The sequence below is a fragment of the Leptodactylus fuscus genome, chromosome 11, assembly GCF_031893055.1.
Source record: "Leptodactylus fuscus isolate aLepFus1 chromosome 11, aLepFus1.hap2, whole genome shotgun sequence".
NCBI classification, from domain to species: Eukaryota; Metazoa; Chordata; class Amphibia; order Anura; family Leptodactylidae; genus Leptodactylus; species Leptodactylus fuscus.
This window is the reverse complement of record NC_134275.1, coordinates 24,592,255-24,619,330: the sequence shown is the minus strand read 5'-3', so window position 1 is coordinate 24,619,330 and position 27,076 is coordinate 24,592,255. Positions and strand designations below refer to the sequence as shown.

The following is a 27,076-nucleotide window of genomic DNA, read 5'->3' as shown; positions in this document are numbered from 1 at the left end:
TCTCCCGTTCCACCACATCCCAAAGATGCTCTATTGGATTGAGATCTGGTGACTGTGGAGGCCATTGGAGTACAGTGAACTCATTGTCATGTTCAAGAAACCAGTCTGAGATGATTCCAGCTTTATGACATGGCGCATTATCCTGCTGAAAGTAGCCATCAGATGTTGGGTACATTGTGGTCATAAAGGGATGGACATGGTCAGCAACAATACTCAGGTAGGCTTTGGCGTTGCAACGATGCTCAATTGGTACCAAGGGGCCCAAAGAGTGCCAAGAAAATATTCCCCACACCATGACACCACCACCACCAGCCTGAACCGTTGATACAAGGCAGGATGGATCCATGCTTTCATGTTGTTGACGCCAAATTCTGACCCTACCATCCGAATGTCGCAGCAGAAATCGAGACTCATCAGACCAGGCAACGTTTTTCCAATCTTCAATTGTCCAATTTCAATGAGCTTGTGCAAATTGTAGCCTCAGTTTCCTGTTCTTAGCTGAAAGGAGTGGCACCCGGTGTGGTCTTCTGCTGCTGTAGCCCATCTGCCTCAAAGTTCGACGTACTGTGCGTTAAGAGATGCTCTTCTGGCTACCTTGGTTGTAACGGGTGGCTATTTGAGTCACTGTTGCCTTTCTATCAGCTCGAACCAGTCTGGCCATTCTCCTCTGACCTCTGGCATCAACAACGCATTTCCGCCCACAGAACTGCCGCTCACTGGATGTTTTTTCTTTTTCGGACCATTCTCTGTAAACCCTAGAGATGGTTGTGCGTGAAAATCCCAGTAGATCAGCAGTTTCTGAAATACTCAGACCAGCCCTTCTGGCACCAACAACCATGCCACGTTCAAAGGCACTCAAATCACCTTTCTTCCCCATACTGATGCTCGGTTTGAACTGCAGGAGATTTCTTGACCATGTCTACATGCCTAAATGCACTGAGTTGCCGCCATGTGATTGGCTGATTAGAAATTAAGTGTTAACGAGCAGTTGGACAGGTGTACCTAATAAAGTGGCCGGTGAGTGTACATGACACATTTCTTTCTTTGATCATCATAGGCATCCTCTTGGCTACAATGTACTCCCGAGTTGCTGGGTAGGTTTACAAGTTGTCAAAGCCTCTTCTTTACTCTCATGCAAATAGACTGCCAGAGGCTTACTGATCTTTCTTTTTGAGCGAAAATACAGATAAATGGACCAGTATATTACAGGATCGCTCAAGTAAGTGTGCAGACACTGAAGTAGTCTGCAAGTCCCAAAATAAGTAGCTGTCACTAACCAGGAATAGCATTAAAAAAAAACCTACAGGATACAGAGGCATTTTATTTAATAAGTTTAATTCATAAAAGCCAAGAGACAAACAATAAACCTTCCATGAGATATTGAATTGTAAATTGACTGTTGATGAAAATAGACTAGTCTCAATAATCACATCACTGCTCCTTTAATTAAACTGGTCACATATCATATAAGCAAATATCAGCATACGGCACTTGTATCATCAAAGATAATGGTGGCAGAAAAAAATAGATGATACAAAACATTACAATGTTTATGGTAAAGGTCGACAATCAAGGTCCAAAACAACGTGATCCACATGTGGTGCATAAGATTTCACCTTCTCAATACGCACAATACTTGTCTGCCATGGAATATTATGAACTTCTTGTAACAACATACAAATTTTGGTTTTGGTAGACTCTGCCCACTTTCTCCAAATCATTCTCCGTGATCTTTCTGGATCTTGTGCAGCAATGTCGCCTTCATGTTTACTGGGATAGCAGTCCACATTGTGGTGAATATGTAGTATACCTCCAGTGTTTTTCTTCAAGACTCTACAAGCCACAATATAACCAGCTTCAGAGGTGGGAATGAGGCCCAAATTCACACGATCGGCTACATCACGCAACAACAGCTAGAGGAATAAAAGAAAAAACATGTATTATATAACCATGAGATTTTTTGGCTTACCTTCCACTCCTACCAGTGTTGATCCAGAGGAAGGCAAAGAGTCCTTATGAGGCAGTCATCTCCCCAATATTTAATCTTTAAACTACAGGGTCATCAATATACTACTACAATCACCGCAGTGGTATCCCACTAGTATCCGTAACTCAATTGGAACATATGTTCCCGTATTTTCACTTCACGTGCCTTCACAAAGCCTTCCATTAATGTCATTTATTTATGGGAAAGTATATAAATCAGCATTCTGAATATGTACACACCTTCTTGAAATAAAACAAGAAGAAGCAGGGATCAAATGAAGCAAGCAATGCTAAAATAATAAAATATTTAAAGGGGATGTCCCATCACAAGGATCCTATCTATACCTCTTGTTAATGTGGATGTAAGACTTTTCCTAAATACACTGCTTCAGCAAAACTGCTTTGTTTGTCCACTATCTTACTTTATTCAATTCATTGTTGACATAGCCCTTGACTTATCTGCTCAAAAGTCAAGTGATGTATCTGCTGCTCTCAGGGGGGAGGGAGGAGGGGCTAAGTGCAGGGAGCGAGCCTGTTTTTCTAGCTATTCCTGTGTCTACACCACGTGACCTAGCTTCCTGTTATCAGATAGGGGGGAGGAGCTGCTTGCATTTCTGAACTCTTCTTCTGTTCTCCCATTTATCAGGTTAGCTAATTCAATTGTGTTCATTATGGCAGAGACAGGCAGAATTGTGCATATAGTGTTGTTTGAGGACCTTGGATGACATCACAGGCCCTTCAGCCGCCCCATAGGATCACGCTATGCGGTGGGCGGGGCTACACAGTAATTTGGGGGTGGAGCTAAACTGCAGGTTGCATGAAACCCCGGCCACTAAATGACGCAAGAAACCAGGAAGAAAGAAGATTTTACAGCAGTGAAGACTGGTGACGTGGGAATACCCCTTTAAATGACAAAGGGTAATGTTAATAGTAAAATGTTATCCAATTTCATAAAAAGTTAGAAACTGTAAGCCAAAAGTGTTGGCCTACGAACATGGAGAACTATCATGTTTATCTGAGGATATGATTTTATCCCCTGAAACATGAATTTTAACTACCCAGATATGGATGTTACCTAGGGTGATTTTTTTGAAAAATATCTAGAGGGGAAGTTCTGCAGGACCCAGTCACTTCCAACAATGCAGGACTTGTTGTCACTGCTTCTGAAAAACCTTTACATTTACACATGTACATCTATTGACATCAGTCATAGAAGCCCCCTCTGTCTGTGACCCCTTCCTCTTGCCTCTAATGTAAAAAAACATGACTGTTTCTTTTTTGTTACCTTTGCACGCATGACTATTTCTTCTCTTAGAAAAGTAAACAAGTTTCCGTCATGGTTTTTACATGAGGGTGAATGCATATAGATACCAAAAGGAGGAGACTCTTCATCAGTTGTTAATATCCGTAGCTCTAAACGGACACTAAATAATGTTAGTGTGAACCCACCCTAACAGTGACCATAATCTAATCAGACTCCAACTAAGGCTGGTCTTACATGGCCGTAATGTAAATCCACAAATCCTTTAATTGCAGACCATTTGCAGACACATATTCAATGCGGCCTCTTACACCACTGGATATTTTATCCGTGGTGTGCTGGGCCGCAACCAAGGTCTGCAATTTATAGATCAGGTCCGTAATGGCCGGAAACTCTATGGGTGAATGCGGCAGTTCACTGGCATCTGCGGAGTCTATGTTGCTGATCAGCAACTTGTGGACCGTAAAATCATCACGGCCGTGTAAGACCAGCCTAACTGTAAGGAACAAACACAATTTGGGAGAGCAAAATCAATTTAGAGGGTCAATTTTCTGAGGTTAAGAGTTGAGTGGCTGGACATAGACGGGGAGCTCCTACTGTCAGATAGTGATACAGATATTAAGTAGGAGAAACTGAAATGGTCACCAACTTAGTATCCTTTAAAAAGAACAAGTGGTTCTGGAGCAAAATGCATTTTAATTAAAGGGAGTCTATCATTTAGAAAAGTCATTTTGAGGTAAACATACCCTGTTTCCCCGAAAATAAGTGCGGGAGGAAATCCAGAGAGAACATATAAACTTCTAGCAGATGTTGTCCTTGGCAGGATTTGAACCCAGGTTTCCAGCACTGCAAGGCTGCTAACCACTGAGCCACCGTGCTGCTCTTTTTATTTTAACCCCTTTCAAAATAATCCAAAACTTGGAGTCACAATATTCTGACACCTTTAACTTTTTTTTTATATTTCCATGTACGGGGGTGCATAAACTGTCTTTTTTGTGGGGCCAGATGTACTTTTTAGTGATACCATTTTGAGGAAGATCTGATATTTTGATCACTTTTTATTAAAAGTTTTGTGGAATATGAAATGGTGAAAATATGACGGATTGGCTCTTTTGAATTTTTTCCTACTACGGTGTTCATTTTTAGACTGGGGTTTTTTGGACGTGGGGGGTGTATAATTTATGTTCATTTTTGTTTATTTATCTTTAGTTCAAATCTAGTGAAAGAGGGGTAATATAAATTTTTATTTTTCATAGTATTTTTTTTTTTAATTTTTAACATTATTTTATTAGCCCCCACCCGAAAGGGCTTGAACCTGCAATCTTTGGATTGCAAGTCTCATAGGCTGCAATACAACTATAGAATGCTCCTGGCTGCTATAGGAACAGGTTGAGTCTTTGCGTGGTTACCTCTGCAGCATAGGCCGGCATCTTTAAAGACTCAGTACTTTTACGGTGGATGTCGGGAAGGGGTTAAGCATCAAACTAGGCGTGTCCTTAATAGGTTAAAGGCTAATTTCTTATTTTATAATCTTATTTTTAGTGCAAAAGGTTCACTTTGCAACGACAATTTTTACTTAATATAGAGTTCAAGAAATATTAAACCGAACGATTACTTATTTTTTCGCCTTGTTGTCATTGTTGTGTTACCTGTCTGTTGTCACCTTCATGAATTTGGCATTTGTGTGACACCTTGTTAATTTCCAGGTTTCTGTGCAAAGCCGTTACAGCGTAGGGATTCCACTCACATGCGTGAACAAATTCTGCGCCTGCATGGACCAGGAAGGGCAGGGTGAAGTATCCAATACCTAAAATAACAATGCACAGATAAACATTACTATAAAGTAGTTAAAAAGTCATAGCTAAGTAGTATATTAAATGGGTTATGTGAACAATAAAAACAAATAGCCTAATCAATAAGATGCAAAAACATGGCACTCACCAGAGCACTGGGGGTGCCAAGAGATGGACCCCCACAACCTGATTGCAAGTCCCTTAGACAGCAATACAAGTGTATTGCCGTCTATGGAGATTCTATACATTACTATTGCAGAGGGTCATAGACTAGTTCAAGTTACTAACGTTAAAATACAAAGCCATCCACAACCTATCCCCTCCATATATCTCTGATCTAACCTCCCACTTACCGGCCCACAAGTAACTTCAGACCCTCCAAAGACCTCCTACTCCGCTCTGCTCTTATCTGTTCTTCACACAACCTTCTCCAAGATTTCTCCCATACATCCCCCATAGTCTGGAATTCCTTACCAAGACACATAAGACTGACCCCCACAATCTCAAGCTTCAAGAAGGCCCTGAAGACTCATCTATTCAGGAAGGCCTACAACCTCCAATATCGCTACTGTCACCACATCACCATCCGAATAGCCTCTCCCCTCCCCTTCTGTCTCTAGCCCTCTTCCCTCATAGTCTGCAAGCCCTTGTGGGCAGGGCCCTCTATTCCACTGTGCCAGTCGGTCATTGTTAATATTATACTTGTATATATTGTATATATATATATATATATATATATATATATATATATATATATATATTATACTTGTATATTTTGTGTACCATAAGTAGAGATTAATATCTCTGAAGGCTGCCAGCCAAGTTGTATATGCACCTGAAGAAGGGCGACTAGCCCGAAACGCGTTGTGCTTGTTTACTGTAATTAAAGTTTTGGAAGATCTTTGGGCTGACTACTGGTTTTGTGTACACTTATCCCCATACCTCCACGCCTGTTTGGGTCAAGACCCCGAGGGACGTTTTATTCCTATTATTGCTGTGTACCTCGGTTCACAAGAGAGGAGGTAGTTGCTGCCACCACGATCCTATTTTTGGCTGATTCTGTTATTGTGGTATCTCATAACGTGAGAAGGCAAGAGGCCATTTTTTGGTCTTTATTACTTTTCATGTGTGAATTTACTACACTATCATTGGCGCTCGGTGTTTCTTCTTTTTTTTGTTTCGCATGTAAAGATGTCCGACATGTCGGGTTTTTCTGTCCGCTTGAGAAGTCGGACATCTTTACATGCGGACAGTGAAGGAAGGGCACGCAGTGCAAAAGAACACACCCGATGCCCATTTAAATAAATGACAAGTGTCACGGACACAGCTAGTGTCCGCTCCTAATGTCCGTACCAGATTTTGAGCGGACACTAGGAGCGGACACTACCTGTCGGACACCGACGGTAGTGTGAACGCCCCTTAAGAAAACTCAGAAAAGCCAGCCTTTATTGCGAGTCCAGGGTAATGCCTTTCGGCATAAAAAACGTTCCGGCCACTTTCCAGTGCTTGATAAATCAACTGTTTGAGGCACTCAAAATGTTGGCAGAAGCATGCCTGGAAGACATTGATGTCTCCAGTCCCACATGAAATAACCTGGCTCTCAGGTCTGTTATACGAATATAGCGATTGAGAGTGGAGACCCTGTCGCAGAAAGTGTCGAAATTGGCAGTGAAAAAGTCCTGTACAGGACGGAAACCTGATGGAAAATCCTATTATAGTCTATGGGGTCCGCGGGTAACCACTGTTTCAGAAGATGGCCTCCACATTGTTTGGGTCCCTCGGTAGAGACAAACAACCGAGAGCCTACTACAAGTGTGAACTTCGCCTATGTCATTCTGGGAGTTGCACAGTCTTTTGTTCTGATCTTCTGATGATCCAAATAATGGACTTTAAAATTTTAGTGTGAAGCCAGCATTAGAATTGTCAAACTACTAAAATCCTTAGTGGCAGCGTTTAAAAAGGGGGCAAATATTTATTTACAAATTGCAATGTTGCAAAATGAAGCAATAATTTAGATTTTTGATCTGAGAACGGTTTACCTTGATGACATGTGCATAAATTAATTTGGACCACTGGAAACAGGAAAGACGTACAACAAAAATATGGATTTTTTTAAATTTTTTTAAAGCAATACAGTACACAAAAACATGAAGTAAAAAGCATACGTCACCTGCATAGAGGTCAACAACTATCTCTTTGGAACACCTAAGAGTTGCCACTCTCTGTTTTTCTACTATATTTCCAGCTGAGAACATGCTCTTGGTCAAATCAAAAGTGTATCTGCAGACAAGTGAAAAGATCATGAGACATCACAAAAACGTGCAATGAATTTTCATCTGCCACAATATTTACCGAATGCCATTGTCCACATGTTCCACCCAACCATTGTCTCCAAGTAATAACGTCACATTAGGTGATCTCACGCCATCATTCAACACGCGACCTTGTTTCGCGAGCCGTTTAACTCCAAGGGAGCCGGCAACACTGGACCAAAGTTCATTACCTACAGAAGTGTAAGCAATAAGAAGTAAACATCCGATTTCTATTAAAAAAAAAGCATTATGAGCCCTATACACCACAAATTTCATTATATACCTAATTGCTTCCATATAGGGCTACCAAAGCAGTCTTCACTAAAAACGATTAGGTCACCATGTCGCTGCCAAGAATGAGGGAGGTCACGTTCCAAATCCGGTGTCCAGGTTACTCCATAGCTCTCCAACAGGCTGCATAGCTCCATACGTAATTTCTGTGCTGGGGGGTGAACCCTACCTCTTTTGGAGAGCACAGGACTCTGGAATATAGAAAACATGCAGGAAAGTTCATTCATTCATTCATTTAACAGGACGAATAAAGAAAGGGGCAATACAAAGGGCTGAGGAAGAAATTCAGAATGTCACTTTTATTAGAATATATTACAAAGCGATAAAGGATACCTGTGAAATCATGCAGAGTCTTCCTGGGGACATCGCTCTATTGATGTCTGACCCTTCAAAAGTGTTCATTGTTTGTTTTATTCCGGGGGTGATTGCCCCATTTTGCTTTCACCTTGATCCGCAGTTCACTCAGAGCAAGGGGGCAAGTACATGGTGTAGACATTTGGCAATAGTTTAGAGAGCAACACTTCCCAAAAGGCTTAGGATACAATGTCTATGTATTATATATATTCATGCTAGTTATGGCACTACCTGGACAGACTTTATATATGCAATGTATGTATAATCAGTGGCGTAACTACCGCCGTAGCAGCAGAGGCAGATGCCACAGGGCCCGGTCACAGCTGCTACCGCTGCGTTTTTTTTTCTTAATAGGCCGTTACCGGTTGGAGTTACTCTAGCTGGTAACGGGCCCTATTTACTTACCGATCTGGCAGGGCCGGGATCGGTAAGTCACACCACGGGCCCCACAAACACTATCATTATACTCGGGGGTCTTTTCAAAACCCCGAGTATAATGATCGGAGGCCTGCAAGAGGTAAGAAACATAAAAAACACTGTTACTTACCTCTCCACGATCCAGGCAGGCTTCAGGCCTAGTCGTCTGACGTCTCATGACCCCGGCCTGCGTTCCGGGTCATGTGACGTCTGAGGTCATTGAAGATGGACTACAGCGGAGGACTGCAGCAGAGCCGGGAGATAGGTGAGTAACAGTGTTTTTTTATGTTTTTCTCTCCCTGGGTCTCCGATTATTATACTCTGGGGTCTGAAAAGTTCCATGTCAAAAGTTCGCCACAGGGCCCCACCATTCCTAGTTACGCCACTGTGTATAAGGTCTCTCCTCTCATTCCCATTCTGAGTCAGAAAAGTTCACTATTTTGCATCTGATATCACCAACACAGATTTGATACATATTCCTCACTATGTCCCAGCCAGAGTGCACAAAGCCTAGAGGAAGTAAGAGCCATTGCAGAGATAATGCCTACTGGGCCCTCCAACCTATTTCTCAGCAGCCCAGGATGTATATTGCCTAACGACCACTAGTTAACAGCACATTTAAAAAGCTAGGAGCCCCCTAGTGGCAGGAGTTTCACAACAGATTTTTTGGGAAAAATCTGTGTGGAAAACATCAGATTTTTTAAATTAAAGCTATTTGCAACTATGTTCAGGATGAGATATTCTATGCATTTAAGCGAGTGACCATTTAAAAATAAAATTATGTAAAAATTAGTAACAGGGTACAAATATGTGGTGTCATGTAACCTGAGGCACATAGTGTGAGGGATGAGTGGTATGCCAAAACACAGAGCAGAGAATTCTGAATTATTTTTAGATGTGCACAAATTCACACACAAAAAAATAACACTGAAGAGGCACTTTGCTATTGCCTCTAAAGGAAACTTAAGAAAAACACTAAGGACGACGGGAGATCGGAGGAAAGTAGAGGAAGTAGAAAAGAGAACAGTAAATCCGGAAGAAGATGTGATGACAGAGAAAAAAAAAAAAAAAGTTAACCCTTTCAGGACCCAGTGTGATTGAAGCCTCAATACCAAGACCAAATTTTTACTTTTGGTATACATTCTTATACAGTGACATAACTTTTGAACTGTTTGTATAACTTTCTTTTTTTTTTAATTTTATGGACAAATCAAACTTTCAAATATATTGTTTTACTACATATGTACCCCATTTTATATTACACATAAATGATCAAAAAAAATGTAAAACGTTTTCTTCTAAATAGTCTTTTTTTTTTTGTTTGAAATTTTAACAAAATGTTCATTAAGGCCTAAAATATAGTAAATTACTTGTAAGGATACTAAAAATATCAAAGATGATTTAAACCACACTTTAAGGGCTAGTTCACATGGGCAGTGGCGTAACTACCAGGGTAGCTGCCACAGGGCCCGGGACTTTAGGGGCCCGGCCACAGCTGCTACCGCTGCGTTTTTTTCCCCCTTTACTGGCTGGAGTTACTCCAGTCGGTAATGGGTCCTATTTACTTACCGATCCTGGCAGTGGCTGGGATCGGTAAGTGACGCCACAGGCCCCACAGACATCATCATCTTTTCAGACCCCCGAGTATAATGATCGGAGGTCCAGCGGAGGTAAGGTAACATAACACTGTATGCAGGGGCCACTATGGGGCATAATAGAACACACAGGAATGCGGGGGGGGGGGGTCGGTCGGGGTCTTCATTAGGCGTCGGTCGGGGAGGGGGCCCCATGTCAAAAGTTTGCCATGGGCCCCACCGATCCTAGTTACGCCACTGCACACGGGGATTCCGTGTGTGCACATTCCGTCATGGCTACTGCGACAGGATGCCAGTGCAGTGCATCGGCATCCTGTCACGGCTTTCCGCTCCGGATTAGGTCCAAATGAATGGGCCTAGTCCGGAGGGTGCTGTTGCGAGGCGGATGCCGCAGCTGAATCAGCCGCAGCATCTGCCTGAAGAAAGGGCAGCTCACTTCTTTTTTCTGCTAGCGGGAACAAACCGCTAGTGGAAAAAAGAACGCTAGCGGTTTGCATAGACCTCTATTGTGAGGGGCAGATTTTGAGGCGGATTCCGGCCCCACAGTGCGGAACTGCAGCTTTTTTTTTTTAGGCATATTTTGCTGCGGTCTTTTGAGCCAAAGCCAGGAGTGGATTGAGAAAGAGAAAGAAGTATAAGAACTTCTAATATATTCCCCATTCCTTTTGTAGCCATTCTTGGCTTTGGCTCAAAAAGGCTAAGGCTGGATTCACACCAGTGCTGTGCGTTTGTTGCTACTGCTCCATTAACTTTTATAGGACTGAACCCATACAAAAGCCCATAGAAGTCAATGGAGTGTTGGCTACACTTGTGCAACAACGCTCTATTCACATAAAGTACTTGGGAGCTAGGCACTCACTGGTCAGGCCCTCAGCAATCAGACACTTATGCACTATCAAGTGGTGAGAATAGTGAGAATACCCCTTTAGGCTGAGGTCACACTTTGTGGAAACGCAGGTTCTTTTGTTGCAGATTTTGTTGTGTTTCTTTTTTTTTTTTTTTTTTTTTTTTTAGCAAAGCAAGAATGGCTACAATAGTTATGGGAAATATATAGGAATTAGCTGTAGGTGTCCCCCAAGGCTCTGTCCTAGGACCCCTCCTGTTCTCCATCTACACCCTCAGCCTGGGCCATCTCATAGAATCTCATGGTTGTCAATACCATTGCTATGTTGATGACACACAAATATACATCTCCGAACCAGACATTACCTCTCTGTTGGCCAGAGTTCCAGATTGTTTAGCAGCCATAGCCTCCTTTCTCTCCTCCCGCTTTCTCAAAATCAACATGGAGAGAAAACGGAGTTCATCACCTGCGCCCCACCCCGTTTGGCTCCTCCACCTGACCCATCTTTCAAAGTTAACGGAATCACACTTACCCCTGTCCCACGGGTCTGATGCCTTGGGATAACCCTTGACCCCGACCTATCCTTCAAGTTGCACATTCAAACTGTCCAACACCTCCTGCTGCCTCCAGCTCAAGAACATTCACCGAATCCGCTCCTTCCTCACCGCAGAAACTCCTAAGATGCTATTCCAGGCCCTCATAATCTCCTGCTTAAATTATTGCAACACCCTTCTCCATGGACTCCCAGCAAATATCCTGGCCCCCCTCCAGTTCACCTTAAACTGTGCTGCTTGCTTAATTCACCTCACCCCCCATTCCTCATCGGCTGCTTCCCTCTGCCAGTCCCTTCACTGGCTACCCATTGCCCAGTGAACTGAGTTCAAGCTACTAACGTTAACATACAAAGCCATCCACAACCTGTCCCCTCTATATATCTCCAACCTAATCTCCCGCTACCTGCCCACACGTAACCTCAGATCCTCCAATGACCTCCTACTCCGCTCTACTCCCATCCGCTCCTCACACAACCGTCTCCAAGATTTCTCCTGTGCATCCCCCATACTCTAGAACTCCTTACCAAGACACATAAGACTGACCCCCGCATTCACAGGCTTCAAGAAGGCCCTGAAGACTCCCCTATTCAGGAAGGCCTACAACCTCCAATAACACTATCACCACACTGCCATCTGAACTGTCTCTGTCTCCCTCTCCTTCTGTCTCTACCCCCCTTCCCTCATAGATTGTAAGCCCTCGCGGGCAGGGCCCTCTACCCGACTGTGCCAGTCAGTCACTGTTAGTATTATATCTACCTGTATATTTTGGGTACTGTATGTAAACCCCCAAATGTAAAGCACCATGGAATTAATTGTGCTACATAAATAAACAATAATCCTACTAATATTATAAATGTGAAAGTTTGGATGTTTGTTCCTCAATCACGCGTTTTTGAATGAAATCTGGCACATAGATAGATTGTAACCTCGATTAAAATACAGGCTACTTTTTAACCCAGTTAATGACATGGCTTCACGACTGTTATGAATTTATATTCACATACTATATTACACTGCTCCTGCAGCAGCCTTATCTCAGGTCTCAGGTCCCAGGTCTGTTATCTCTCTGTGTAAACACACACTAACCCTAAGTGTACATGCATTTGCATATTATCTGATCTGCTCCAGGCAGTGCAGACAAACTGACATGGGCAATCACCTTTAATCCAAATTGGCAGTTTGTCAATTTTAAATATGCCGGGAAAAAGAAAATCTAATTTGTTGCAAACAACGAGAGCTATGAAGGTAGCCAAAAGTCACAGACTTCTCCTCAAGTGGAGCTGAGAGAGATCATCGATGCAACAACACGCTCAATATATGGCGTTCCAGCGAGCTGCTGAGATACCAGAACACTTACAGGCACGGTGTGAAGAACAACTTCAGTGCCAGGCCAACTTGAGAGATGAGGAAACGCCGGAGCAGGCGGATCATCAACGACAACAACATGCTCATTATATGGCGTCTCAGCGAGCTCCTGAGATGCCGCAACAATCACAAGCACAGCACGAGGAACGAGTTCAGCGGCAGGCCAGAATGAGAGTTGCCGAAATGCCGAAGCATACAGATCATCAACACCAACAACACGTTTATTATATGGCTTCCCAGCAAGCTGCTGAGAAACCGTAACAATCCCGGGCACAGCGAAAGGAACGCGTTCAGCGACAAGCCAGCTTGACAGCTGTCGAAACGCCGGAGCAGGCGGATCATCAACACCAACAACATGCTCATTATATGGCGTCCCAGAGAGCTGCTGAGATGCCTGAACAATCACAGGCACGGTGCGAGGAACAAGTTGAGCAGCTGGACAGCTTAAGAGCTGCCAAAACAGTGTTCCAGACAAAGATCGAGGCGGCACTGGTGATTTCTCTCGCAGCATTGGGGATGCTCCCAGTGCTGTTGGAGCGCTAGGGACCGCCCCTCGTGCTGCGAGAGAACTCATTTGCATACCGAAGAAAACCGGGATTTCTACCGAACAGCGGCATGGAGAAGACATCTAGAGATAGTAGACGAATAGCCTTTCATAAGGCTATTCCTACGTGTTAGTAAAAAAAAAATAGCATTTTAATGATAGAATCCCTTTAAGCATTGTAATATATGAGCACAGAAGGGCATTATTGTGTTATATGTATTATACCTCATAGAAGTATACCTCTCCCTCATAGATTGTAAGTTCTTGCAAGCTGGGCCCTCAGTCCCATTGTGTGAATTGACTTTTACACATTAATATATCGTTTTGTCTGTACTTGAACCCTACAATTTGTAAAGTTCTGCGGAATATGTTGGTGCTACATAAATAAAATGTATTATTATTATCTGGCATTGAATTGCACTAATGTGATGTAAACATTCCAGTAAAACTGCCTACAAATAGAGAGCAAGATTTATAGATCATTGTTTCTCCTATATAACATCTGTACACAACAACAGTACCTGTCTACTAAGAAGACCTTTACTAAGACCTTGTTTTCGTCCTTCTGCAGGAAAGAACATAACCTTCCTGTGTTGTTTCATTCCATGGATTAATAATTACATTATCAATGTGTGCTTATTATAATAGTGGTGACACCTGATTGAGGGCATTGAGTTACTGGATCAAGATTATATAAGACTATAAAACTCTTCCACTAGCAAGTCATACGGCATTTTACTACCAAACTGCCGTGTGCCGTGTGTTTGCTTTCCATGTACTTTTGCTGCCATCTAGAGTTCATGTGGCACAAGTGACACTAAAGAATAACTATCTGAAGCTGTAAAAGGCTATGGACACCTGTGTACTTGAAAAAACAAACAAACCATAGAACACGCAAGTTCCTGTAGTAAAAAAAAAAAAAAGCAAACTTACGCTAGGTTCACACTAGCGCCCGGAGTCCGTTCTGAGCTTTCTGTCTTCTGCATGCAGAAGACGGAAAGCTGTCAGATCGGATCCGGCCGTGTGCGCTGGTGAACGTTTTATGCTCTCCGCTGCGAAACCGTTTTTTTTTTTTTAATCGGACACAGAGTACTGCATGTCCGATTTAAAAAAAACGGTTTCGCGGCAGAGAGCATAAAACGCTCACTGCCGCTCACGGCCGGACATCATTCAAACCCATTCAAATGAATGGGTATGAAAGAGTCCTGCAGTTTTCCGTCTCCTGCTCAGTTTTGTGCAGGAAACGGAAACCTGAATGAACGGAGACCGGCGCAGATGTGAACGAGCCCTGAGTCCCCAGTTAAAAATATAGAGAAGGAAGGTGCTTGAGCAATTAAGTTCCCAGCTTGTTAATGTGTATTCCTGAATACTGTTATGGCTAGTACATTTACCACATCTCCAGCTGTCCCTTCGCTGCCATGCACCAGTTCCTTCTTGCGTCTGTGGCCACTCAGCTCATACTGCAGCAGTATACTGGGAGGAAGACAATGAGATTGGGAGGAGCAGTAGCTGTAAGGATCTCTATCAGACTTTCTGGGGCTTGCATTGTTTTTTCGGGACACATTGTACTTTTGGTTGATATATTTTGTGCTTAATTATGAAAAAATAGGAAATTTGGTGGAAATTTTAAAAAGTTTGAAATGATGTGCATTGCATACAGATAGTCATAGCAACAAAATTATATCATAAATCTCAAGTCCCAGATCTCTGCTTTATGTCGGCATCAAACTTTAATCAGTCTTTTATTTTTTACGGACATTATAAGGTTTACAAGTCAAACAACAATATTCAAATTTTTCAAGAACATTTCCAAAACCATTTTTTAAGAGACTCATCCAGTTACAAAGGGGTTTTGAAAGCCCCCTGTATTAGAAACCCCTATAAATCATCCATTTTGAAAAATGCACCCCTTAAATAAGTCGAAACAACATATAGCAAGTATTTAAGTGTTTAACAGGAGTTATGACAAAATGGAGGTGAAATTTACACTTTTCATTTTCTTTTAGTAATATTTTCGTTTAGCCCTAGAATTTACACATTCGCAAGGGGTTAAAGGACAAAATGCATCCCACAATGTGTTAAGCACAGTACCCCACATGTAGGTGTAAACTGATATATGGGCACACAGTGAGATGCAGAAGAAAAGGAGAGCCAATGAGCTTTTGGAGGGCAATTTTGCTGTGATCAGTTTTAGGCACCATGTTGCATTTACAAAGCCCTTGAGGTGCCAAAACAGTGGAAAAATCTAGAAAGTGACCCCATTTTGGAAACTAGACCCGTCAAGGAATTTATCAAGGGATATAGTGAGTATTGTGACCCTACTGGTTTTTCACTGAATTTATTACCATATGTTGCTTTAGCCTCAAATTTTTCACCTTCACAAATAGTTAAAGGTAGGGTTGAGCGATCGTGTTCGGAAAAGATCGGATACCAATCGGCGATTGAGAAAATTTCACGATCGCGATCAGAATTCCAAACACGATCTTTTTAGGTGGGATTGAGATCGGTACTATTTCCCACAATGCTTTGCTTAGCCTTCACACTTAGTATACGCTCCGCTCATTCTGAGTGGAGTGTATACTCAGTGTGAAGGCTGCGCTGCGGTTCCATAGGAATGAATGGAAGCAGCTGGCACATAGCCTTAACCCTCTGCGAGCCGGCTGCCTCCATTCATTCTAATGGGAGACTAAACTAACATCTCTAGTAGCTACTTACCTCCAGAAATGGCTGCTCCGGTGCCCGGTGTTCTCCTTCTTCGCCTCGCTGCCGCTCCACGCTGCTCTTCTCGCCTCGCTGCCGCCGCCTCCCGGGTTAGTGTTTAAAGAGCTAGGAAGAAGGCAGGGCTTGTGGCTTAGGAGAGTGTGGGCGGTTACAGGGCGGGGAGACGTGACATCTCCCCTCCCAGTACCCGCCCACACTCTCCTAATTCGCCCACACTCTCCTAATCTGGGAGGCAGGGGGCAGTGAGGCGAGAAGAGCAGCATGGAGTGGCAGCGAGGCGAAGAAGAACACCGGGCACCGGAGCAGCCATCTCTGCAGGTAAGTGGACACCAGGGGGGACTAAGTAGCCAGAGGATTAAAAAAAATCCTCTGGCTACTTAGTGATTCACTACACAGCGTGGATTCTAACAATTAAAGCGTCAAATTGTTAGATTCCATGCTGTGTAGTGAATAGGATTGCTTTTAAAATCTGATCTCCGATTAGTGAAAAAATCCCATTGACTTGCATTGGGATCGGAATTGGGGTCGAGATCGGGTTCGAATGAAAAATGATCAGAAATCGGATTCTAAAATCGATCCTGAAAAGTCAAGATCGGCTCAACCCTAGTTAAAGGATGAATAATCAACTAACTTTTTTCTCCTGAACACGACAATACCCCATGTCTGTGGGTACACTGATGTACAGGCACATGGCAGAGCTTGAAATGGAAAGAGTGTTATTTGGCTTTTGAAGGACAGATTTTCCTGGAATAGTTTTCAGGCACCATGTCCCATAAGCTGCTGAGGTGCCAAAACAGTGGCTTTCCATGTTCAAAACTGAATAAGCCCGTTCCACGGAATACATTTTGGGTGTGATCCATATTTATTTACAGATTTTTTTATGTGCTTAACTTTTTTGTATAAATACCTACACAACGCAATTCACTTGCAAAAACCATGCCAGAGGACCTGGCACCGCAATGCCAATTACAGAAAAAAATAATTGGAAAAACAATGTATTACCAAGAGTAACAGAACCCTTTGTGTGTCTGCATATGCCACAGACACTTGGTGGGAAACACTAAAGAAATGATGAAATATTTTTGAGTTTTATAATAAAATATATAATAATTGTAGCCTTAGAATTTTTTTTGGTATTGTGTAAAGTTTTTTTTCTAACAATATACATATTTTTTTTAAAAAAAACAGGGAATTCAGACCGCAGCTCCTAATGTGAACAGGTACTCGCTGTTATGAGTGTAATACAAACACAAATATTGCAGCATCAGGGTACGTTCACATGGAGTAACATGCCGCGTGATATGGCACGTATACGGCGTGTGAGAGTTTGCGCGCTGTATACGCTCCCATTGATTTCAATGGGAGTTCGGATGGTATATGCCGCATTATTTTGCGGCCGCAATATAACGCGGCGTATACGATCCTAACTCCCATCAAAATCAATGGGAGCGTATACGGCGCACAAACTCTCACACGCCTTATTCGTGCCACATCACGCGGCACGTTACTCCGTGTGAACGCACCCTCACTCTGTAAAAACACTAAGACAGATATAAATGGAGTTGAAAATACATTGCTGATATACCGTATATACTCGAGTATAAGCTGAATTTTTCAGCACAGTTTTTGTGCTGAAAAAGCTCCCCTCGGCTTATACTCAAGTCAGCAATAAAAAAGGAATTTTTTTTTTTATTTTTTTTTTGGATGGGGGTGGGAGGTCTATGACCAGCCACAATATCAATGTATAGAATCTCCCATAAAATAGTGCAAAAAAAAATGGAAGATTGAAATAAAATAATATAAAAGTTCTAAATCCCTCCTTTCCCTAGAATACATACAAAAGTAGAAAATTACTGCGAAACACATACACATTAGGTATCCCTGTGTCTGAAAATGCCTGGTCTACTGAATATAGGGGATCTGCAGTGCTCCTGTTCCGTCGGGAAGGGGTTAATAGGAGCACTGCAGATACCCTATATTTAGCCAGACTGAATTCCAAGTGGGGGAAGAAAAAACCCAGTCCTCAAGCTCAGGGAAGGGGCAGACAGACAACCAAAACACCCCCTCTACTTTCCCACCACCCAGCATCTACTGCACCCAAAAACTCCAACCATTTTAATTTTTGAAATTTTCCAGTAGCTGCTGCATTTCCCCCCCTCGGCTTATACTCGAGTCAATAAGTTTTTCCAGTTTTTTGCTGTAAAATTAGGGGCCTCGACTTATATTCAGATCGGCTTACACTCGAGTATATACGGTAATTATTATTATTACAGCTATGCAATGGACAGGGATACTATGCCGCTCCTATTACTTGAAAAGAAATGGCGCTGCAAGTACAACTGTCCAATAGCAGCTTCAAATAACCAGGACACTTCTACAGCTGATTTGTGCGGGCTCTGTGGGTCGGCACCAGACAGATCACATACTGATGGACTATCCTGTGGATAGATCATCAACATGAAAATTCGATTTGAGTCTGGAAAACCATTTTAAAACATGCGTGACGAAGTAAACTTAGCAGAATTCCAAGAGGGAAGTTGTTTTTTTTCTTTTCCTTTTTAACATCAATACTTGCAAAAGGCAGTCTAAAAATCATATTCAGTTCACTTATTTCCATTTGCATCCACGCCACAACTGTTTAACCTGCTTTCCATCTGTGAACCATGCAAAGGTGTCCTCTAAAATAACAAAACAAAGGAAACAAAGGGAAAGCAGATAAAACACAGAATCTAAAGTTTAATGTTGCAAACGGAATCCAAAAGATTAAATAGATTGGATCCACTGAGGCAATATTTAGGGTATTCAAACTTTTTCCCACTATGGAATGCTCAGGGAACCCCAAAGAAGACATTCCAGTGGAATAAGCATCCTGTGGCATTCACATCTGCGCATTCGTATCCGTTTGGGGAGACTGCTTGGGGACACCCCGAACGGAAACCTAATCCGCATAAAAAAAAGTGGTTACCTTAGGAAACCCGCAGACCCCATAGACTATAAGGGGATCCAAGTGGTTTCTGCACAAAAAATGCGCTTTTCTCATCGCATTTTTCATGAGAAGAGGGGAACGGAATGACCCGAACACAGATGTGAACCGGGCCTTACCATTGTACTTTTTTGCAGTGTGAAGTTAAAAAAAAGTATACATCAACTGTATGGTAAAAATTAGCGAATGGCCTAAAAAAAGCACCAATGAAAAAGCTAATACTTACCGTAATGAACATTTTCTTGCAAGAACTGCCCGGTGCTACGATCTCTAAAAGGTTTTCTTGGACAGTAACATTAAACTTTTCTTCATGAACTGGAAGTGCTACCATGTCTCCAAGTTTCAGTAAACGATAACGTCCATCTAGGATGCCTGACTTCTCCAAGTACTCTCTATAAAAAAAGAACAAAATACAGAGAAATTTGAGACTTCGATTCATGAAAATGACCATGATAGATGTTGTTCACAAACTATACATAAATATCCATTGTAATATTTAAACTTTTAGCTTAAGATAGCTTTATTTACTACATTTGTCAGATACTGTATAATGTCAGTGTCTGTATAATTTCCATAATGAAAAATAGCTATTATAGACCTATGATCTAACCACAGATACTGTACAAGACATAAAGTCTACACAATTAGAGGTCAAACCAAAACACACAATAACCTTGGGGCATTCAGACTACTGTTGTTAGTATCCGATGCTAGATCTGTCAGAAAGTGTTAACAATGGACACTAAGGGTGCATTCACACTACGGATACGGTGACTGATTCTGAACGTTAAAACACATTCAGAATCAGCGGCGTATAAAGCAGCTCCATTCATCTCTATGGGAGCCGGCATACGAGCGCTCCTCATTGAAATGAATGGGCTGCTTTTTACACTACGAGCACTCCCATTGAAGTGAATGGGAAGCGCTCACGTGTACGGCTTGGACTGAGCCGAGCGCCGGGCCCCTTCACACGGTGAGCGCTTCCCATTCACTTCAATGGGAGCGCTCATAGAGTTAAAAGCAGCCCATTCATTTCAATGAGGAGCGCTTGTATGCCGGCTCCCATTGAAATGAATGGGATCCTCTTTATACGCACTGATTCTGAACGTGTTTTAATGTTCAGAATCAGTCACCGTATCCGTAGTGTGAATGCACCCTAAGGGCTCATTCACACTACGTAAACGCCAGCTTATTCTGAACGTAAAACACGTTCAGAATCAGCGGCGTATAAAGCAGCTCCATTCATCTCTATGGGAGCCGGCATACGAACGCTCCCCATAGAAATGAATGGGCTGCTTTTTTCACTACGAGCAGTCCCATTGAAGTGAATGGAAAGTGCCCGCGTATACGGCTAGCTCTGCTCATGCTGAGCCGCACACGCAAGCACATCCCATTCACTTCAATGGAACTGCTCGTAGAGTAAACAGAAGCCCATTCATTTCAATGGGGAGCGCTCATATGCCGGCTCCCATTGAAATGAATGGGATGTGCTTTATACGTGCTGATTCTGAACGTGTTTTAACGTTCAGAATCAGTCACTGTATCCGTAGTGTAAATGCACCCTAACAGGTCCATCAAAAATCTGTTTAAAATTCCATTGATTTCAATGTGATTTGATCTGGTGTCTTTTTGTCATCAAATCTGTGACAGATATGTTATATTTGAGCTTAAAAAATAGATAAGCACTTTGCACTATGTAGTAGCAGCGTATAATAGGTAGTTTAATGAAGACAAATTTTTCATCTTATACGGTTGTATTGAGAAACACAGATATTTTCGATCAAAAGGTGTTACAACAGCAGCTGGATCCTTTTTCACCCACAAGGGACGTCAGAGTACAGGAACAACAAGATTAAATGGTATCCCTCCTGGGCTGGTGAAGTCCAAACGAAATCAAGACAACGTGCTCGCCGAAATTATTTTTCAACACACATCTTTTTATTTACATAACAACCATCACACGAAACCAAGCAGTGTTTTGAGGTACTCTGTCCCTTTATCAAGTGGGATATGGTATTTAGAGTGGAATCTTCTATCAGAAAAAGGTGCTCACACCTGTAAGGAACGCCACCCCCTCTGACAGTACAGGTTGTGTTAGGGTATGGTCAAGGAGGGGAGATTCATTCCTCACAGCCCAGTGATGACACTGACCTATGAGGAACATCCTTTTGACAGTGGAGAGGTATCGGTACCACAACTAACAGTACTGATATCTCCAGCAACGGAGCAAATACCAGGAAAGCCGACACTGGGCTGAATTCAGCACACTGTCTGCTTTCTAGCAGTATATAAAACCGCACATTCATGAGAACATGAAAGGTCCTTTTTCAATATGCCTCCTCAGCTGCTAATTGGACAATCTGATAAAAAAAGGTGTAAGGTCAAATTCTAAACCAGCGACTAGCAGACATTGTTAAGAGTTGTGAAGATGTGAAAAGCATGGTGGAGATTGCAGCGCAGAGCTTTCTGCTTTGTCCACACTAGTGTCGGCCTTTGCGTTGTCAGGGTCATATGGGGCCTTACAGACCCCATTAATTACAATGGGGCCCGTCGTGCATACGTTCTTTAGGGCTGAAGCTCCATGTGGCAAAAACTGCTGCGTTTTACAGTCAATGAAAATTGGACTACGAATACCATCCACACATTGCAGAAAAATGCCCGCAGTGGAAATACTACAATTTCCAAAACTGTTGTGTTCTGTTGTACCTACAGAATTGGTGTTTTCCATATAGGTGTAATTGAAGCACTAAGTCCGCAGAGGAAAATTCTGCAGACATTCTGTGACTATGTGGGGCCTTAGCCTAAAACTGTTGGACAAAAAGTCGGACACTTTGATGCAGCACCACACCTCTAATGAGGCGACAGCTTCAGGCGGTACTCCGGGGAAGGCAGCAGCCACGGCGATTTTTCTTTTTTTTACTTTTTCCTAAACTACCGCAGGAGAATATATCAAGAAAAAGTCTTCAGCTCACCATATCCATGTTAAAGTTGAAAGTACAAAAAAATTCTTCAATAAAAAAAAAACAGCTTCAACCGAGAAACAGATATGAAATTCATGGGGTAGGTAAAAAATACCTTTTATTCAAAACATGGCATGAGGAAGGGATTTTTTCTATTCCCGAAGCGCTTAGCATCTGCCATGATTTAGCTTCTGCAGTTACGATGTAACTTTTGTAACCTTGTTTTGAATAAAAGGTATTTTTTTAACTACCACAGAATTTGATTAAAGCTGGTTTTATATTGAAGAATTTTTTGTACCGCAGGAGAAGGCCAATCTAAAAACAACCCGAGCTGCCCTCTTCTGCGCTGGTTTATACAGTGGGGCAAAAAAGTATTTAGTCAGTCACCAATAGTGTAAGTTCCACCACTTAAAAAGATGAGAGGCGTCTGTAATTTACATCATAGGTAGACCTCAACTATGAGAGACAAAATGAGAAAACAAATCCAGAAAATCACATTGTCTGATTTTGTAAGAATTTATTTGCTAATTATGGTGGAAAATAAGTATTTGGTCAGTAACAAAATTTCATCTCAATACTTTGTTATATATCCTTTGTTGGCAATGACAGAGGTCAAACGTTTTCTGTAAGTCTTCACAAGGTTGGCACACACTGTTGTTGGTATGTTGGCCCATTCCTCCATGCAGATCTCCTCTAGAGCAGTGATGTTTTGGGGCTGTCGCTTGGCAACACGGACTTTCAACTCCCTCCAAAGGTTTTCTATAGGGTTGAGATCTGGAGACTGGCTAGGCCACTCCAGGACCTTGAAAGGCTTCTTACAAAGCCACTCCTTCTTTGCCCTGGCGGTGTGCTTTGGATCATTGTCATGTTGAAAGACCCAGCCATGTTTCATCTTCAATGCCCTTGCTGATGGAAGGAGGTTTGCACTCAAAATCTCACGATACATGGCCCCATTCATTCTTTCATGTACCCGGATCAGTCGTCCTGGCCCCTTTGCAGAGAAACAGCCCCAAAGCATGATGTTTCCACCCCCATGCTTTACAGTAGGTATGGTGTTTAATGGATGCAACTCAGTATTCTTTTTCCTCCAAACACGAAAAGTTGTGTTTCTACCAAACAGTTCCAGTTTGGTTTCATCAGACCATATGACATTCTCCCAATACTCTTCTGGATCATCCCAATGCTCTCTAGCAAACTTCAGACGGGCCCGGACATGTACTGGCTTAAGCAGTGGGACACGTCTGGCACTGCAGGATCTGAGTCCCTGGCGGCGTAGTGTGTTACTGATGGTAGACTTTGTTACATTGGTCCCAGCTCTCTGCAGTTCATTCACTAGGTCCCCCCGCGTGGTTCTGGGATTTTTGCTCACCGTTCTTGTGATCATTTTGACCCCACGGGGTGAGATTTTGCGTGGAGCCCCAGATCGAGGGAGATTATCAGTGGTCTTGTATGTCTTCCATTTTCTAATTATTGCTCCCACAGTTGATTTCTTCAATCCAAGCTGGTTGCCTACTGCAGATTCAGTCTTCCCAGCCTGGTGCAGGGCTACAATTTTGTTTCTGGTGTCCTTTGACAGCTCTTTGGTCTTCACCATAGTGGAGTTTGGAGTCTGACTGTTTGAGGGTGTGCACAGGTGTCTTTTTATACTGATAACAAGTTTAAACAGGTACCATTACTACAGGTAATGAGTGGAGGAAAGAGGAGACTCTTAAAGAAGAAGTTACAGGTCTGTGAGAGCCAGAAATCTTGATTGTTTGTAGGTGACCAAATACTTATTTTCCACCATAATTTGCAAATAAATTCTTACAAAATCAGACAATGTGATTTTCTGGATTTGTTTTCTCATTTTGTCTCACATAGTTGAGGTCTACCTATGATGTAAATTACAGACGCCTCTCATCTTTTTAAGTGGTGGAACTTGCACTATTGGTGACTGACTAAATACTTTTTTGCCCCACTGTACCTCTGGCAAATGGTCTAAAAAGTGCTAAACATCTCAGAGAACTCCTTCAAGACTGTTGGAAGACCATTTCTGGTGACTACCTCTTGAAGCTCATCAAGAGAATGCCAAGAGTGTGCAAAGCAGTAATCAAAGCAAAAGGTGGCTACTTTGAAGAACCGAGAATATAAGACAGATTTTCAGTTGTTTCACACTTTTTTGTTAAGTATATAATTCCAGATGTGGTAATTCATAGCTATGATGCCTTCAGTGTGAATCTACAATTTTCATAGTCATGAAAATACAGAAAACTCTTTGAACGAGAAGAAATATATATATAGTAAGGAGTCAAAGAGTTTGTGTTGCAAACTTTACAGAGTGAAGTCACAGCTGGAAGAAGTGGTCATGGCGGTCCAAAGGGAAGAGACGGGAAATGACGGAAGACATCTCCTGTGAGTATTACTGCTAGGGTTGAGCGATCGTGTTCGGAAAAGATCGAATTCTGATCGGCGATCGAGAAAATTTCACGATCGCCATCGGAATTCCGGACACAATCTTTTTAGGTGGGATCGAGATCGGTGATTAGACAGTAGCAAAGCATTGTGGGAAAAGCTAACAATGTTAGCCTTCACACTGAGTATACGCTCCGCTCATTCTGAGTGGAATGTATACTCAGTGTGAAGGCTCCGCTGCGGTTCCATAGGAATGAATGGAAGCAGCCAGCACACAGCCTTAACGCCCTGCGCGCTGGCTGCGTCCATTCATTCTAATATGAGACTAGCTAAAATCCCCAGTAGCTACTTACCTGTTAGATTCCATGCTGTATAGTGTATAGGAAAAATGATTGCAAATTGGATTTCAAAATCGATCCTGAAAAGTCAAGATTGGCTCAACCCTAATTACTGCACAAAATATTACTGTATTGTATTTATTGTACTGTTACTACTAGCACCCCAACCCCCCCCCCCCCCCCGAGATGGATGATCAAATGATGAACAACACGCCCATCCCCCCCCCCCCCCCCCCCCGAACTAAATACTGGGGGGAGTGTCTTTAGAGCGTCCGACTCAAGCAGCAGAGAGGCTAGGTTCACCATTGCTGTGATGGGGTTAACAACCATAGACTCCAATGCAGATGTGAACTCACTACAAAAAGCCTTTATCGTGTGCATTGTTTTTTTTTTGTTTTTTTTTCAAAGACATTGGTCATAACTGTACAGCGCTGGCACTGATACTCTTTCTGGCACTGATACTGGTTCTGGCACTGATACTGGTGCTGGCACTGATGCTGGTTCTGGCACTGATACTGGTTCTGGCACTGATCCTGGTGCTGATACTGATGCTGGCACTGATACTGATACTGGTTCTGGCACTGATACTGGTTCTGGCACTGATACTGGTTCTGACACTGATGCTGATACTGGTACTGGCACTGATACTGGTTCTGGCATTGATACTGGCACTGACACTGGTTCTGGCACTGATACTGGTTCTGGCACTGATGCTGATACTGGTTCTGGCACTGATACTGGTTCTGGCACTGATACTGGCACTGACACTGATGCTGGCACTGATACTGGTTCTGGCACTGATACTGGTGCTGGCACTTATACTGGTCCTGGCACTGATACTGGTACTGATACTGGTGCTGGCACTGATACTGGTTCTGGCACTGATGCTGGTGCTGATACTGGTGCTGGCACTGATACTGGTTCTGGCACTGATGCTGGTGCTGATACTGGCACTGATACTGGTTCTGGCACTGATGCTGGTGCTGGCACTGATACTGGTTCTGGCACTGATGCTGGTGCTGGCACTGATGCTGGTACTTTAGTTTTATTCTGTTTGTACCTGTATGTTTGTGAAAAAGCAGATTCAGTGAGAAGTGCAGGAACCCCAGGCAGACAGTCTCCACCTGACTCCATGATCATTCTTCAGTCACAGACATACTTTACTGCAGAGTCTACAAACAACAAGAAACACAAGTAAGCGCAAGTCTGTGTAATAGGCTGACACACAACCCCATAGCACCCCCATGTCAGGGGGCAGAGACTCAGCCGATAGGACATAACAGCTCACAGCTATAGCTTACATCACACTGCGGATCGCAGAACATCAACCACATCATGTACAGATTTGTACTAGAGCGCTAAAGGACCTGCGATGACGTCACCACCGTGTGACTGAATGGTAAAAGGAAATCCTATTCTCGATAAGAACCTTCTGACGTCAGCAGGTCACATGACGTTCTCAAGTCAGGGAAGGCGTGGCTTTAGATGTAGGAAGAGCTGCAGACTATTGGAGCTGCGGGGCGTGTAGTGACCTGAGGGGAGAGAGAGGGGAGGAGGGGAAGTGTATGGGGTGTAGTGTAAACTGAGGAGAGGAGAGGGAGCATTGTGGTGTGTGGTAAACTAAGGGGTGCCTGGTAACATGGGAGGACGGAAACGGGAATTTACAGTGTATGGTAAAGCGGGGGTGGGGAACTGGGGGGTGTTTTGTAAAGTGGGGGGAGAGGATGAAGGGCTGTGGGGTGTGTGGTAACCTGGCGGAAGATGGGGAGCTGTGGGTGTGTGGTAACCTGGAAGGAGTGGGGGGTACTTGTGGGGTGTCATCCCCTCTAAAACTGTGTACACTATGAGGGGCTTCACCCCCTCTCGAACTGTGCACACTACGTGGGGCGTCACCCCCTGTAACCACTTTTTTACTAGGCCAATTTCCCTGGTTCATGACCAGACACATTTTTAGGTTTTTTCTTTTGGGTTATTCTACTAATTTTTGCTTCTTTTTTTTTCAGTGGCACATATGACTTTATTTTATTTTTAGGCTGACTTAAGCTATTCACCGCAATGCATGTGTAGTGTCCTAGTGGGACATCAAACAAAAGTGTACAGTAAATAAAGGGTGTTAAAAAAAATTAATAAATGAATAAACCCCCCAAAATCCCCTTTCATATATTAAGAAAAAATGAAAATTAATAAAAACAATACATATTTGGTATTGCTGCATCCATAACAACTCATACAATAAAACTGATATTTTATGTATCATGCACGGTGAACGTTGTTAAAGAAAAAAAAACGTCATCTCGTCTCAAAATACGCTGTAAAAAGTGCATTGAGGTAGTCAGGACCTATAAGTACCTGGGTGTGCTCCTCAAT

At 42.8% G+C, this 27,076-nt stretch overlaps 1 protein-coding gene across 2 annotated transcripts; it reads right to left on the bottom strand.

Annotated features, from left to right (window-relative positions):
* Positions 1–1,318: 1,318 nt before the first annotated feature.
* Positions 1,319–27,076, bottom strand: TYW2 (tRNA wybutosine-synthesizing protein 2). 2 transcript variants are annotated; one of them, XM_075259387.1, is made up of 8 exons: positions 27,059–27,076; positions 25,770–25,881; positions 19,247–19,412; positions 7,636–7,834; positions 7,393–7,543; positions 7,211–7,320; positions 4,897–5,054; positions 1,319–1,913 (listed from the first exon to the last, which is right to left on the bottom strand). In XM_075259387.1, the coding sequence occupies exons 2-8, from the start codon at positions 25,847–25,849 to the stop codon at positions 1,551–1,553; spliced, it is 1,227 nt and encodes a 408-aa protein (XP_075115488.1). In that variant the 5' UTR covers positions 25,850–25,881; positions 27,059–27,076; the 3' UTR covers positions 1,319–1,550. The 2 variants fall into 2 exon arrangements, with proteins under 2 accessions (XP_075115488.1, XP_075115487.1); XM_075259386.1 differs by lacking the exon at positions 27,059–27,076 and adding an exon at positions 26,011–26,096.

Coding starts and splice junctions, on each gene's coding strand:
- TYW2 (XM_075259387.1), bottom strand. CDS start 25,849: ATGATCATGGAGTCAGGTGGAGACTGTCTGCCTGGGGTTCCTGCACTT. Junction 7,835..19,246: donor GCAAGAAAATGTTCATTACG/GTAAGTATTAGC, acceptor TCTATATTCCAG/AGTCCTGTGCTCTCCAAAAG. Junction 7,544..7,635: donor CCCTATATGGAAGCAATTAG/GTATATAATGAA, acceptor ACACTTCTGTAG/GTAATGAACTTTGGTCCAGT.